This window comes from Cetorhinus maximus, unplaced genomic scaffold (assembly GCF_964194155.1).
Source record: "Cetorhinus maximus unplaced genomic scaffold, sCetMax3.hap1.1 HAP1_SCAFFOLD_316, whole genome shotgun sequence".
Lineage (NCBI taxonomy): Eukaryota > Metazoa > Chordata > Chondrichthyes > Lamniformes > Cetorhinidae > Cetorhinus > Cetorhinus maximus.
In genome coordinates this window covers 310341-327435 of record NW_027596266.1, presented here as the reverse complement: position 1 = coordinate 327435, position 17095 = coordinate 310341, and the positions used below count along the sequence as shown (strand labels likewise).

The 17095-nt window shown below is 43.8% G+C and overlaps 1 protein-coding gene across 1 annotated transcript in view; it reads right to left on the bottom strand.

Annotated features, from left to right (window-relative positions):
* LOC144673218 (uncharacterized) overlaps positions 1-17095 on the bottom strand; it is a 73006-nt gene that overhangs the window by 21890 nt on the left and 34021 nt on the right. Inside the window, 1 exon segment of the mRNA XM_078535163.1 lies at positions 4840-5685. Coding sequence (XP_078391289.1) covers positions 4840-5685 — 846 coding nt within the window.

The following is a 17095-nucleotide window of genomic DNA, read 5'->3' as shown; positions in this document are numbered from 1 at the left end:
ACACTCCTCACTCAAATCCCCAGTCTGTATTTATAGACGCTCCTCACTCAAATCCCCAGTCTGTACTTATAGACGCTCCACACTCAAATCCCCCGTCTGTATTTATAGACGCTCCACACTCAAATCCCCTGTCTGTATTTATAGATGCTCCTCACTCAAATCCCCAATCTGTAATTATAGACGCTCCTCACTCAAATCCCCCATCTGTATTTATAGACGTTCCTCACTCAATTCCCCAGTCTGTATTTATAGACGTTCCTCACTCAAATCCTCACTCTGTATTTATAGACACTCCTCACTCAAATCCCCAGTCTGTATTTATAGACGTTCCTCACTCAAATCCTCGGTCTGTATTTATAGGCGCTCCTCACTCAAATCCCCAGTCTGTATTTATAGACGCTCCTCACTCAAATCCCCCGTCTGTATTTATAGACGCTCCTCACTCAAATCCCCATTCTGTATTTATAGACGCTCCTCAATCAAATGCCCGGTCTGTATTTATTGGTGCTCCTCAGCTCCCCACTGTCTCCTGCAGGTCTGCTCCACTCTGACTCCCAGCAAGGTAGGTCTCACTCGAATCCCCGACCTGTATTTATAGGTGCTTCTCATCTCCCGAGTATCTCCCACAGGACTGCTCCGCTCCAACTCCCAGCAAGGTAGAGGGATGGAGCCAGTGACTATGGAGTGGAGTTTGTAGCGAGGACTGAAGACAATGGCTTTCATCTTCTCAATATTTAAATGGAGGAAATTTCTGTTAATCCAGTTCTCCCAGGATCCTTGGGTGCATCTCATTTGGCTCAGGTGACTTCACAACTTTAAAGTAAAAGCAAAATACTGCAGATGTTGGAATTCTGAAACAAAAGCAGAAAATGCTGGAAAAACTCAGTAGGTCTAACAGCATCTGTGGAGAGAGGACAAAACAGTGAGTCATACGGACTCGAAACATTTTTTTTTTCATTCCACAGATGATGTCAGATCTGCTGAGTTTTTCCAGCAGTGACGGAGGAGTGGGCGGGGCTGGATGACCGAATGGGAGCAGCTGCTCCTCCAGCCAATCAGAGTGAATGAGGGGTGGGACTGAGCCCGGATCTCCCTCATTGGCTCAAACTCTGCATCATTCTGAAAGCTGATTTGTCTAAAACTCCAGGAGAAAACTGGACCTTTCTGTTTGTGACTTTAAACAGATGAAACCCTGTGGGTGTGGAGCAGACATTTCAACATTTGTTACTGAAATGTGGGAACATGATAAAACAATGTACAAATAATTCAAGGGCTGACTTCAAGGAATGACTGGCCAAGCAGGGAAAGTCACCATTAGAACAAGTAGAATCCCTGGTTTCAATAAATGAACGGGCAGAAGGGTTAGGACAGGTTAGGGAGAAGGTTAATCCTGTCATCATTCAGAACATCACATGGAAGCCCAGGCCTGGGAGAGGGGGATCCACCGCAGACATAGGAACAGGGGAACGAAAACAAAAAATGCCAGAAAAACACAGCAGGTCTGAAAGCATCTGCGGAGAGAGAGACAGAGACAATGTTTCGAGTCCGTAAAACCCTTTTTCAGATCTAAAAGGAGGTAGAGATGTGGTGAAATATGTACTGATTAAGGAGAGTGAATTTGCCCAATCTCTCTTCATAAGACAGTCCCACCATCCCCGGAACAAACCTATGAACTTTCATTGCACTCCCTCTATGGCAATAATATCCTTCTGAGGCAAGGTGACCAAAACTGCACACACTACTCCAGGTGCGGTCTAAACAAGATTCTAAACAATTGAAGCAAGACTTTACTACTCCTGTACTCAAATCCTCTTGTGGCAAAAGCTAACATTCCACGAGCCTTCCGAATAGCTTGCTGCATCTGCATGTTAGCCTTCAGCGACTTATGGACAAGGACACCCAGGTCCCTTTGTACATCTACACTTTCTCATCTCTTATTATTTAGGAAATACTCTGAACGTCTGTTCCTTCTGCCATTTTTCCACAATATATTCCATCTGCCATGTTCTTGCCCACTCACTAAGTCAAATCCTCCCATAGCTGCTTTACATCTACCTCACAACACATTCCCACCTCGCTTTGTATCATCTGCGAACTTGGAAGGATTACATTTGGTCCCCACATCCAAATTGTTAATATATATTGTGATCAACTGGGACCCAAGTACTGATCTTTGTGGTACCCCACTAATCACAGCTTACCAACACGAGAATTACCCGTTTATTCCTACTCTCTGTTTTCTGCCTGTTCACCAATCCTTAATCCATGTCAGTGTATTGCCTCCTATCCCATGTGGGTTTATTTTGCTAATTAATATGTCAGGTCCCAGTGACTTATCAACGTTCAATCCCATTCTTACTGATATTAATTTCCTTCAACTCCTTATTCTCCCTACTCCCTTGGATCTCTAAACCTGGGAGATTTCTTGTATCTTCCCCAGTGAAGGCAGACTCAGAATTATCATTTAGCTTCACTGCCATTTCTCTAATCCCCGACTCTGCATGCAATGGACCCACATTTGCCTAAAGCAGCTTTTAGAGTCTGTTTTTATCTTTTCTCTAGATTGCATTCATATGCTATTCTCCCTTTCTTTACCAGTTTCCTGGTCTTCTTTTGTTGTATTTTAAAAGCCTCCCAATCCTCAGGTTTACTACCACTTCTGGCAACTTCATAAGCTTATCTTTAAATCTTATACCATCCTTAACTTCCTTTGTCAGCCAAGGTTGACTGACTTTTTGGGGGTTCTGCACCTTGAAGGAAGGTGTATGTGCTGTAAGCTATGTAATAATTCTTTGAAGACTATCCATTGCCTCTGTACATTTTAACGTATTTTCACATTCTATCTCAGCCAATTTCTCCCTCACGCCTTCATAATTTCCTTTATTCAACTTTAACACCCTTGCTTCAGAGTGAACTACCTCATTTTCAAACATAGTATAAAATACTATAATATTGTGTTCACTCGCCCCTCAATGTTCTTTTACAAGAAGATTATTAATTAGTCCTTTTTCATTACATAATGCTAGATCTAAAATAGCCTGTCCTCGAGTTGGCTCCTCAACATACTGCTCTAGAAAACCATTCCCAACATACTCCAGAAATTCATCTTCCACTGCATCAGTGCTCAATTGGTTTACCCAGTGTACACGTAAATTGAAGTCATCCATGATCAATGTATAGCCTATGCTACATGCTTCTATCATCTCTTGATTAATACATTACTATTACCATTACTATTTGGTAGGCTATGAACAACTCCAACCAATGTCTGCTACCTTTTGCTAATTCTTAGCTCCACCCAAACAGATTCCACACATTGTTCTTCCAAACTGAGATCCCCTTTACTAATGCACTGATCTCATCCCTTATTATCAGCACAACTCCACCTCTTTGTCTTTACTAAACTTCCAGTATCCATGAATATTCAGTTTGCAGTTTTTGTCACCATGCAGCCATGTTTCCATAATGGCAATAATATCTTACCCCTATATCTGACTATTTGTGCCTTTTGATCATCGATTGTGAATGCTGTGCGCATTCAGGGAGAGCACCTTTAATTTTGTCTTTTTAACATAATTCTGCATTCGAAGCAGACTCCATGCTCTGCTTTGTTTCTCCTGCCTTGTAGCCTCACTACTACTTCCTGTTACCCATTTTACTTCCTTCTCATTTTACACTTAAAGGAGGATGAGTAGAATAAATTAACAGTAACTTCACTTTGCTACACTTCTCCTAACTTTACCTTACTTTAGTTTACTTTATGACTATATTTCACTTTGACTTGATTTAATGTTACTTCCCTATTGCTGGTGTTCCTTACTGAAATCCAGGCAGCTACCTCTTTATAAATGTTATGGTTTTGTTTCTAGTTTTAATATATTTAAACACACTCCCGAACAGCAACTTCTCACCAACCAAGTTTTCCTGCGATGTCGCTCTTGGGTTTATTTTCAAACTCAGCCCACTGCCCGAGTAGAGGTGCTCCTCACAGGTCTGGCTGTCTCCTCTCCCAGAAGGTGAGACACGTCGGGAAGGAACAGAAGGGAAAGTTTACCTGTGTCACAGCCACATAGGATCTCACTTGTGACTGATAAGAACTGTTATCGAACTGAGGCAGGGCAGAAACCTGATTGGAGGGATTCAAACAGGGAGTTCTCTGAAAAATGGACACGGATTTGGCAGATTACAAAACGTTTCAGGATTTTTGAATAGAAAGTGAGGCTGGAGATGGGGCAGCAGCATGCAAAGATGGAAGAGTGAAGGGCTTGTTTTTATTTAAGGACGTTGTAACGATGGAAGGTTTAAAGGAGAGAGGCACAGTATCTGAAAAGAGAGAACCATTGACAATGACGGCAAACATGGGGAAGTTGGATGGTCCGTAGTTTAGTGGGAATAGGGTCGATGGAGCAGGTGGTGCACACAGAGGGCATGAGAGGAGATGGGAGAGAAACTGGAAAAAGATGTGTTCACGGCTCAGACATTGGGGGAAATTTAGAGACAGTTTGTCCTGGTGGGTTAGTGGAAGGGAGGGAAGCAGCAGAGGCAGCTGATCGGATTGTCTCAATCTTAGTGACAAAGAAGCTCCATGAGCTCCTCATAATTGTCGTTGGGGCTGAGGATGGAGGAGACAGGGCAAGGGAGAGCCCTTCAAAAGGAACTAACTTGTGCTAGAGATATCAAAACGACTCAACACACTGTTTATCGCAAAGCTGATTTATTCCAATTTTATACAGAATCTGTAACTGGGCTGGAGTTTATTAACCTCAGCAGAAACACACTCTTATGAATATGCTTCAGACAAGAATATCATTGGGAACTAAATCCAACCACAGCAGTTACTTGTGAACCCGCTGGTGTCTCAGCATATTGGATAACTGTATGAATACCTTCCCACACTCTGAGCAGGTAAATGGCCTCTCCCCAGTGTGAACTCTCTGGTGTCTCAGTAGATGGAATGACCGAGTGAATCCCTTCCCACACTTGGAGCAGGTGAATGGTCTCTCCCCAGTGTGAACTCGCTGATGAAATGAAAGATGGAATGACCGAGTGAATCCCTTCCCACATTTGGAGCAGGTGAATGGTCTTTCCCCAGTGTGAACTCGCTGGTGTTCCAGGAGGTTGGATGGATCAGCAAATCCCTTTCCACATGTGGAGCAGGTAAATGGTCTCTCTCCAGTGTGAACTCTCTGGTGTCTCAGCAGGCTGGATGAATCAGTGAATCCCTTCCCACAATCAGAACAGGTAAATGGTCTCTCCCCAGTGTGAACTCGCTGGTGTTTCAGTCGGTTGGATGAATCAGCAAATCCCTTTTTACACACAGTGCAGGAAAATGGTCTTTCCCCAGTGTGAACTCGCTTATGTTTCATTAGGGAGGATGAATCAGCAAATCCCTTCTTACACACAGAACAGGTAAACAGTCTCTCCCTAGTGTGAACTTGCTGGTGTCTCAGCAGGTGGAATGACTGAGTGAATCCCTTCCCACACTCGGAGCAGGTGAACGGCCTCTCCCTAGCGTGAACTCGCTGGTGTTTCAGTCGGTTGGATGAATCAGAAAATCCCTTTCCACACACTGAACATATGAATGGCCTCTCTCCAGTGCTTGTACACTGATGGATTTCCAGCTGGGATGGGTCATTGAATCCCTTCCCACAGTCCCCACATTTCCATGGATTCTCTCCATTGTGACTGTGTTTCAACAGGTCAGATGATCGGCTGAAGCCTCGCCCACGCACAGAACATGTGTGCGGTTTCTCCCCACTGTGAACAGGGCTCTTAATCACCATATTCAAAATCCGATGGTATTTGGGTTACGATCAATTGGACAACACCGTCAGATCCTGATGTGATATCGGGTTTGTGATTCTGGACTGCAAACCCTGTGAAAATAGGACAAAACAAACAAAGGTGAGTGAGAGAGAACTCACAAAAACACAAAGGCTGGGTGTGAAATTGAGCTCAATGTGTGGGACTGGCATTAGGAAAAAGTGACCATGAAATTTGCTGGATTATCATAAAAACCCAACTGGTTCACTAATGTCCTTCAGGGAAGGGAACCTACCTTCCAGTCTGGGCCTACACAACTCTACCAGAACTTTGACAGCATTTCCCAATCCCTTATCCTCCAACCTCCATCAGGACCAGGGTAGCAGGTGAATGTGAACACCATCACCTCCAAGTCACACTCCGCCCTGATTTGTCTGACATCCATTACTGGATGGACAGAAACTTCCTCCATTTAAATTTTGGGAAGACTGAAGCCATTGTTTTCATTCCCTGTTACAAACTCCACTCCCCAACTTTCAATGCCTTTCTGACAACTCTGAGGCCGAACCAGACTGTTCACAATCTTGGTGTCATATTTCACCCCAAACTGAGCTTCTGACTACATACCACTAAGGCCGTCCATTTCCACATCAGTCATTTTGCCGAATTTCATTCCTGCCTCAGCTCAGCTGCTGCTGAAACGCATCCATTCCTTTGCTACCTCTAAACTGGAATCATCCTAGCCTGCCACAGAAACAGTGGAGTCATTTAAAACTCCACTTCCCATGTCTTTACTCGCACTTTGTCTCGTTCATCCAACGCCCCTGTTCTCATTGAGCTACATAGGCTCCTCGTTAAGCAGCGCCTCAATGTTCAAATTCTCATCCTTGTTTTGAAATCCCTCAGTGACTACGCTCCTCACTATCTCTATCATATCCTCCAATCTACATCCCTCCCAGATATCTGGACTCATTTCATTCAGGCCGATTGAGCATCCCTGATTTTAATTGACTCACCGTTGGTGACCGTGTCTTCAGCTGCTCAGGCTATAAGCTCTAGAATTCCCTATTTAGTCCTCTCTTTCTCATCCTTTAAGACTCTCCTTAAAACTTGCCTCTTTGACCAAGCTGTTGATCATGTGCCTCAATACCTCCTCATGTGCTTCAGTGTTAAATATTCCGGTATAATATTCCTGTGAAATACTTTGGAACATTCTATTCTAATCAGTGTGCTACATAAATGCAACTTGTTGTTGTTGATTTGGACATTTATCATCGCTGAGTGAAAATCCTGTAACTCCTTACCAAACAGCATTGTTGGAACACCTTCACCACAGTGACTGCAGCGATTCAGGAAGAAGGCCCACCAACACCTGACCAACACACAACTGGGGATTGACAATATCTGCTGCTCTTGTTAGTGACACCCAAATACCAAGAATCGAGTTAACAAAAAATCTCGGAAAAAAGGGCACCGTAGAAATACTTGTTACTAAAGCAACACTCTTAAATTGAATGGACGTTTGTCACTCTGTTCTCCCCCAGGATCTACCTCCTTTAACAGCCTCACACTGGAAATTGCTGGGCCAGACTGGGTTGCAAAGTGCTCGGGGTTAACCCCAGCAGCTTCTCCTCCAATTCCACTCCAGCTCAAAATTGATGCAACAAAAAAGACCCCCATTCAACACCCAACCTTAATCAAACCGGCTCCTAATTGGTCTGCCTGTGTTTCCAGACTCGGCTGCATGAAACAATAAAATGAAAGCAAAGCTCTGCAAGACTGGAACTGAAGTTAAGACATAAAATATTTTAAATATCCAGCAGGTCAGGCAGCATGAACAGATTAAGAAACAGAAATAGGGGCTCAGGTCGCTGACCTGCCTTCAGGCTGCACGATAACTCTCGGCGATGGCCGCCGAGTAATGGCGGGCAATGTTCCCACAATGCTAAGCGCCCCAGAAACCGCTCTATCTAAAAGTTGTTAACTTCCTGTTGGAAGGTCGGTTGCCGCAATCGGCAGGTGGCAACTATGGCGCCGGGAGAGTCAAGGAGGTGAAGAACTGCAGCAAAATACAGGAGGACGGTCACCCGCCATTATTACAGAACAATAAGCCGCGCATCTGCGCTTGCGCACCCACACCAGGGCCGGGACTAACAACTGTCCCGCATCCAGAATCACCGGGACCTGCAGCCTGGAACTGGGAGTGGGAGAAGCAGGAAGAATGAGGAGAAACAATATAATCCAACACTCACAGCAACCTCCAATCCACCTCCATCCCCGGGATAGTGAGACAGAGTTTAGAAACAAAATGAAAGAACGGGTGCACCCACCCTTATTCTAGCCGAGTGACAGTAAATAAATGGCTTTTAATACCGGTCCTGTTCCGATGTGGATTGTAACTCTTTCGAGTTATCAACAGATCGCATGTAACTCTTTCGAGTACATTCACAGTTCTTGGTTTCCGGGAGTGGGACATGAACCCACAACCTTCTGATTGAAAGGCGAGGGTGCTATGAGCTGAGCCACAGCTGACACCTCCCTAGAAACAGTCACCAACACGACTCCAGTCAAACTTCCACTAGGAAAGGGGAAGCAGTGACTGTGCCTGCACTGATATAGCCCCAGACCTGTCACTCAAACCCCCCAACTCCGCCCAGTTCACAGCTCAACCTACCAGCTTGCAGCTTCCTGCACCTTGACTCCGCCCGGCCCAGGTTTGGGACAGTCCAAGGTGAGTCCTTCGTGTTACCAGGACAGTGGGGGAGGGGTGACCTCCTACCCTGTGCTTTGTCCCAAATGGTTCCATCCCCCCCTCCCCCAGGGCCCACTAAACACTGCATGCAGACGGCTGATGGACCTTGGATATCCTCACTGACCTGCACAGGTACATTATGCTGCACCCAACACCCGATACACTCTGTAAACAAGTTGTTTTTCTTTTTTTCTGCTGCCCCTTCGCGTAAACATCTTGTTTCATACAAGTTTTGTTAAAGACTTGTTGAATCTTGTTTAATTGCAGGGCTACGGGGCAAAGGCAGGAACGTGGCATTAGGTAAATTGTTTCTTCAGGGGGCTAATACAGACACGATTGGCTGAACGGCCTCCTTCTTTGCTGTAACCATTCTATGATTCTCTGACTTGTCCCTATCGCGCTGCTCCATTCAAAGTGATTCCCAACTTCTGCTATTGTCCCTGGGTCCCTGTTTAATCAAGTAATTCCTCCCCTTTCCCCTGCTCACCCTGTGCAGTGTGTGTGTTAGACATCCTCCGGACACCTCCCCCCACCACCATCCCGGCGCCATCCACCATCAGCAGAGTTCTGCTTGTCTGGTTTTAGTTTATATTTACAGAATTGCAGGATTTAGCTTCAAACTCGCCTTAATTGAATCCAGTAAAACGGAAAAATTTTGTCCCACACAACAGGATAGATTCTTTTGTTTAAAGTCAGAGCGAAAAATGCACTTACTGTCCTCAATTAAAGAGGCTCTTCATTTTATTCCGCACCAGACCAGCATCTAAAACAGTGAACATTATCCCCCAGACCCGAATATAAAACAGTGAACATTATCCTCCCAGACCCTAATATAAAACAGTGAACTTTATCCCCCAGACCTGAATATAAAACAGTGAACATTATCCCCCAGACCCTAATATAAAACAGTGAACATTATCCCACAGACCCTAATATAAAACAGTGAACTTTATGCCCCAGACCCGAATATAAAACAGTGAACATTATCCCCCAGACCCTAATATAAAACAGTGAACTTTATCCCCCAGACCTGAATATAAAACAGTGAACATTATCCCCCAGACCCTAATATAAAACAGTGAACATTATCCCCCAGACCCTAATATAAAACAGTGAACTTTATCCCCTAGACCCGAATATAAAACAGTGAACATTCTCCCTCAGACCCAAATATAAAACAATGAGACTGGAGTTTCATGAAAGAGACTTCTGTTATCGATGTGGCAAATTAATTTGGGACAATCTCTGTCTTTACAAACTCTCACAGTCTACAATCCCGACATGAATCTGAAAATGCTGGAATTCCTCAGCAGGTCAGGCCTTCATCTGTGGAGAGAGAAACAGAGTTAACGTGACAGCTCTGTGACCTTTCATCTGACCTGAGAATATATAGAAATGTAACAGTTCATTACCAGATCAAAAGGAGACGCTTTACAGACTTCGGGGATCAAAATTTGAGTTCAACAATTTTCTATCATAATCTCTGCCCTCATTTGTTACTTATTTCTTTGAGTCCTAGTTTTCCTTTCTTATTTCTCTCATTTTCTTCACATTGCATTCAGACTGTTGTTATCGTGCCATTCACACCTAATCTAGAAGCAGCTTTTGTGTTTTTAATTGTCCCATTACCACTCCCTTTGACTTTGCATTATGACCTTTTGTCAGTTAATCTTTCCCGCCCTGCAGCCTTTCATAGACCTTTCCTTCTGTTCCTCTTCCACCTCCCCCCTTTCAATGGCTCACAGACCTGAAACGTTAATTCTCTTTCTCTCTCTACAGATTCTTCCAGACCTGCTGAGTGTTTCCAGTTTTTACTCTTTTCATTTCATATTTTAAGCATTGCAGTAATTTTCGTTTCTCCATTCCAAGCACTCTACCTGACATTATTAATAATTCAATTCAGTTATTCATAAATTAATTTATCTGTACTTTATATCTTGAAAACTGATTATTTATTGAGCTATTTATCAGTTATCAGTGTCTTTAAATGTTACAATTTCACAACTCCTCACGTTTTCCTCACACTTCCTGGCACTAATATTAAATCTTTAGTAATCTTAAATGGAAGGGTCAGCCCAGCATTGATAGACCAGTCAGTTTAACCCTTGTGTGGGAAAGTATTTAGAAGCGGCAATTCAGGTCGAAATTAGGTCACTTGTACAATTTGTTCAGGACAATCGTGTTGAAGTAAATTTCTTGAGTTTTTGATAAGGCAACAGATAATGTTGATGAGGGTAACACGGTTGATGTGCACATGAACTGCTAAACGGCATTTGATACAGTGCCAAGTAACAGGATTGTCAGCAGAGTTAAAATCCATGGGGCAGAGGCAGCATTGGCTTTGTGACAGGCAACAACATGCATGGTGAACGGTTGCTTTTTCAAATTGAGGAAAAGTATACAGTGGGATGACAAGGGGTCGGTAGTCTGACCACTGATTTCTTGATATATATTAATGATCTAGACTTGTGTATGCAGGGCTGCATTTCAAAATTTGCAAACGACACCAAATTTTCAAGTTGTGTTTACAGTGGGGAGGATGGTGATAAACCTCAAGAGGACACAGACAAGATGATGGAATGGGCAGACAGGTGGCAGATAAAATTTCATTCAGAGAGGTGTGAAGTGATTCATTTCGGTAGGAAGAACAAGGAGAGGCAATATAAAATAAAGGATACAATTATAAAAGGAGCAGCGTAATCGGAGGCTATATGTGCACAAATCATTGAAGATGGCAGGGCAGGCTGAGAAATTAGTGAATAAAGCATGTGGAATCCTGGGCTTTATGAATACGGGAATAAAATACAAAATCAACCAAGTTAGAATGAACCTGAATAAAACACTGGTTTGGACCCAACTGCAGTATTGTGTCCAATTCTGAGCTTTCGGAAGAATGTGAGAGTGTGCAGGAAAGATTCACGAGAGATAGGAACTTTAATTAGGCGAGGTGAAGTTGGTTTGTTATCCTTGGAAGGGGAACCGTTCTCTTGCATCTTTTCTGGTCCCTCTGTCTTCACTTCCTTCCGAAATTGTAACCATTCAGTGGCGGTTGTGTTAAAAACTTTCTTTCATGGAATGTGGACAGGGACAGCATTTGTTGCCCTTGAAGCAAGTGCTTGCCACACCATTTCAGAGGGTTATTAAGAGTAACCAGATTTCAATGTGGATCTGAAGTCACATGTAAGACCAGGTAAGGACGACAGATTTCCTTCCTGAAAGGGCATTAGTGAACCAGGTGGGTTTTTATGACAATCGACAATGGTTGAATTGTCGCCTTTATTGAGACTCGCTTTCAATTCCAGATTTAATAACTGATTTTAAATCCCACCAGTTGCTGTGGTGGGATTTGAACCCCTGTCCCCAGAGCATCAAGCTGGTTTTCTGGATTATTAGCCCAGTGACATTCCCACCATCTCCCCCAATATATATTTTTATTTATTTTTAGCCAACAGTTGAGTATTTGTCAGTATTTTGTTCCATGTGGTTTCTATTCTGAGTTTCAGACAGTTTCTGTGCCAAGTGGACGAGATGTTTAAAGTTCATTCATTTGCCCCTTTTCCATCTCCAGGTCCGGGAAAGACACAGAGAATAATGTCCCCTCATTAAGTATCTATTGACGATACTGAGATGGACAATTCCCGCTCCCCATCTTTCTGGTGGATAATGGATGCTCTGTTACATTTAGGTTTCTCTATAAATTGATCGCTAATTTTATTGAGTTTTGATATATTTATTTTCCCCGAAACCCAGACCCAGGGTAACGGCCGCCATCCTGTTTCAGCAGGGAGCAGGGCGCATGCATGGCCTTCTTGTGGATGTAACAGTGAGTGAGTCCATGGGATATTTATATATTCAGGGTGAGATGTGCTGATCCTCAACCTCTGGCGATACTTCAACCCCACAATCCTAATCTCTGGCTGCCCAGTGTAAAGGGGGGGTGGGGGTGGGGGGGTGGGATGGGGGCGGGGTGGTGGGTTTGTTAAATCAGAGAATCTTCTCCTGTAACTGTTCATGGGCCTGTTTAACACAGGGATTTCTAGATCCAGGATGGGTCTGGTCACACTGGCTGCCGACCTCTCTTCCATGGTCTTGTCCGTGCCCGCGGGTCCCTGGTGAGGGAACATGCATTATCCACCGGTACGCTTGATACCTCCCACAACCGGTGGGCACCTCAGGGTACAGAGTGTCTCATAGACACTGGAAACAACATTCTGGTTTATTTAGGAAGGCTCCCTTTGCTTTTGCTGGGACTTTGTTGCTGATTTGAATTTCTTTCAGTTTGATTGGACCACATGTTTGGGTGAAGAATGTACCAAAGAAACTCCAATTTTCTGCTTTGTATTTCTATCCTGTACATACAGTGAATATTTTTGTAAACTCCTTTTACAGGGTACAAGAGGGAGATGATTTGCAAATAGGAAACTCAAACCAAACATCACATCAAGATCTGACAGAGTCACTCGATTCAGCAGGAAACATAGAAAATAGGAGCAGGAGCAGGCCATTCGGCCCTTCGAGCCTGCTCCACCATTCATTATGATCATGGCTGATCATCCAACTAAATAACCTGCTACTGCTTTCTCCCCATATCCTTTGATCCCTTTCGCTCCAAGAGCTATTTGTAACTCCTTCTTGAAAACATTCAAGGTTTTGGCCTCAACTACTTCCCGTGGTAGCGAATTCGATAGGCTCACCACTCTCTGGGTGAAGAATCTTCTCCTCATCTCAGTCCTAAATGGTCTACCCCATATCCTCAGACTGTGACCCCTGGTTCTGGACTCCCCCACCATCGGGAACATCCTTCCTGCATCCCCCCTGCCTGGTCCTGTGAGAATTTTATAGATTTCTATGAGATCCCGCCTCATTCTCCTGCACTCCAGCGAATTTAATCCTAACTAACTCCATCTCTCCTCTTATGTCAGTCCTGCCATCCCAGGAATCAGTCTGGTAAACCTTCGCTGCACTCTCTCTATAGCAAGAACATCCTACCTCAGATAAGGAGACTAAAACTGCACACAATATTCCAGGTATGGTCTCACCAAGGCCCCGTATAATTGCAGCAAGACATCCCTGCTCCTCTGCTTGAATGCTTTCGCTATGAAGGCCAACATACCATTTGCCTTCTTTACTGCCTGCTGCACCTGTATGCTTATCTTCAGCAACTGGTGTACGAGGACACCCAGGTCTCGTTGCACATTTCCCTCTCTCAATTTATAGCCATTCAGATAATAATATTCCTTCTTGTTTTTGCTACCAAAGTGGATAACCTCACATTTTTCCAAATTATACTGCATCTGCCATGCATTTGCCTATTCACTCAGCTTGTCCAAATCACACTGAAGCATCTCTGCATCCTCCTCACCGCTCACCCTCCCACCTAGCTTTGTGTCATCTGCAAATTTGGAGATATTACATTTAATTCCCTCATCTAAATCATTGATATATATTGTGAAAAACTGGGGTCCCAGTACCTATCCCTGCGCTAGCCCACTAGTCACTGCCTGCCTGCCATTTGGAAAAAGACCCATTTATTCCCACTCTTTGTTTCCTGTCTGCCAACCAGTTTTCTGTACCTCTCAATACAATACCTCCAATCCTATGTGCTCTAATTTTACACGCTGATCTCTTATGTGGGACTTTTTCGAAAGCCTTCTGAAAGTCCAAGTAAACCACATCCACTGGTTCCCCCTCATCAACTCCAGTAGTTTCATCCTCGAAACATTCCAGTAGATTTGTCAAGCATGATTTCCCTTTCATAAATCCACGCTGACTCTGTCCCATTCTGCCACTTTATTTTTCCAAGTGCTCAGCTATTACATCTTTTATAATGGACTCTAGAATTTTCCGCACAACTGACGTCAGGCTGACTGGTCTACAATTCTAGACGTTGGACCTGAATATCATTGATTTTTGACTGTGGAAGGAGAAATATTTGTCTTTTCTGTCTGTGGGAAAAGATTTCAAATGTCAGTGTGACTGGCAAAGCACCGAGACAGACAGGCCCCAGTGAGAGTGCTCCAGTGAACTGACTGTGGAAAGAGCTTTAACCTGTTACACTATCTGAAAAAAAATCTCACCATTCACAGCGGGGAGAAACTGTGCAAGTGTTCTGTGTGTGGACAAGGATTCAACTGATCATCCAACATGGAGAGACACAGGGACACTGACACCATGGAGAGACCGTGGAAATGTGGGGACTGTGGGTTAGGATTCAGATCCACATCTGTGCTGGAAACTCATCAGCGCACTCACACTGGGGAGAGGCCGTTCACCTGCACTGAGATTCACTCAGATAAGTACCCTCACTTCACATCAACTTGTTCACTCTGACAAGAGCCCTTTTAAATGTTCTGACTTTGAAAAATGCTTCAAAAGCAGAAAGATTCTGCTGACACACCAGCAAGTTCACAATGGTCAGAAACCATTCAACTGCTCCAAGTGTGGGAAGAAATTCACTCAACTAACCCAGTTCACATCACATCAACGTGTTCACTCTGAAAAGAGATCTTTTAAACATGCCGACTGTGTGAAAAGCTATAAAAGCAAAATGGGTCTGCTGACACACCAGCGAGTTCACACTGGAGAAAGGCCATTCACCTGCTCCGTGTGTGGGAAGGGATTCAGTCATTAATCCACCCTGCAGACAGACCAATGTATTCACAAGTGACTCCCGCTGTTGGATTCTGCTGTTATTGTAGCTGCAAATCACATCCAGGACTGAACCATGCTCTTTCCGACAGTTGCGGTTTGTTTCTGCTGATGTTAATAATCCCTGTAACTGGGCTGGAGTTCAATATCCTGGATAAAGGTTAAATCAATCAGCTTTGTGTCAAACATTGTTGACATATTAGTCGAGGCATTGAATGCAAGAGCAGGGACGTTATGATGGAGCAGTATAAAGCATTAGTTAGGCCACATTTGATGTACTCTGTGCAGATCTGTTTGCCACACTATAGGAAGGATGTGATTGCAATGGAGAGGGAGCAGAGGAGATTCACTCAGGATGTTGCCTGGGCTGGAGCATTTCAGCTATGAAGAGAGACTAGATAGGCTGGGGTTCTTTTCCTTGGAGCAGAGAAGGCTGAGGGTGTACCTGTTGAGGTGTACAAAATTATGAGGGGCATAGATAGCGCGGATAGGAAGACATTTTTCTCTTTAGTGGAGGGGTCAATACTCACGGGGGCATAGATTTAAGGTAAGGGGCAGAAGGTTTAGAGGGGATTTGAGGATTTTCTTTTCACCCAGAGGGTGGGGGCTATCTGGAACCTGCCGGTGAAGCCTACATCCCATGAATGAATTTTAAAAGAAAGACAACGCTTTCATCCCAGAAATCAACTGAGTGAACCTTCCTTGAAATGATTCTAATACAACTCTATCCATCCTCAAGATTACCCATAACTATGTTATCATAAGGTGCGAATGGTATGAGCTGGAACTTGGTCTTTTTTATTTTTCAATCCGTTTGCTAACAGAATCTGCCCCTCCCATCCCCAGATTCAGACAATGATTAACTGAGACTCAGTCTCTGATGGCGGCCTTAAAAGTGGATAAATCCCCAGGCCCAGGTGAAATGTGGGACTCAGTGCCTGAGGGAGTGGTAGAGGCAGGAACCCTCACAACAGTTTTGAAGTATTTAGATGAACACTTGAAACACCACAGCTTACAGAGCTACGGGCCAAGTGGTGGAAAATGGATGAGAGTAGATGGGCTTTGATGATGACCACTGCAGGAATTCACCAAGGCTCCTTCGACAGCACCATCCAAACCCATGATCACTACCATCTAGAAGGATCAGGGCAGCAGATAGATGGGAACACAACCACCTGGAAATTCCCCTCCAGGTCACTCATCATCCTGAAATGGAAATATATTGCCATTCCTTCACTGTCGTTGGTTCAAAATCCTAGAAGTCCCTTCCTAACAGCATTGTGGGTGTAGCCACACCACGTGGACTGCAGTGGTTCAAGAAGGCAGCTCATCACCACCTTCTCAAGTGGAACTAGCGGTGGGCAATAAATGCTGGCCCAGCCAGCGAAGCCCATATCCCATGAATGAAGAAGAAAAAACAGGGCATGAGTGATTATTGTGGCCAGTAGAATGAAACAACGCTTTAAATTATCAATACAGTAAGACCTATTCCAGATAAAAATTGTCTCTCAAACATTCAGGAAAGAATTAAACACATTGAACATATCAAAGTGAGTCAAATTAATTTGAAGAAGGAAATAGAATCTGGATTTAGAAAATATCCACAAAGTGGATGCAGGTTAACAGAGCGCTGAAGAATCTTTAAAGTCTGTGCATGAACTTTTGTTTGAACCAGATGTAATTACAACATGTCAATAATTTAGAATTGTGTGGGATGATCAGCAGATGGGGAGGATGAATCTAAGTCGATAGTTATCACATTTTAGCGGAAAAGTTTTGACATTTATTCTTGGTGGCAGCTCAAGTGTTTGTGTTGCTGATTCTGATCATTCTAGTAGCTTTAGTATGTTATCTACAGTTTGTCATTAACAAATTAGGAAAACAAGCTCATAGCTTAGAAATAGTGAGGTTCGTCAGAAATCAATTGTGAGA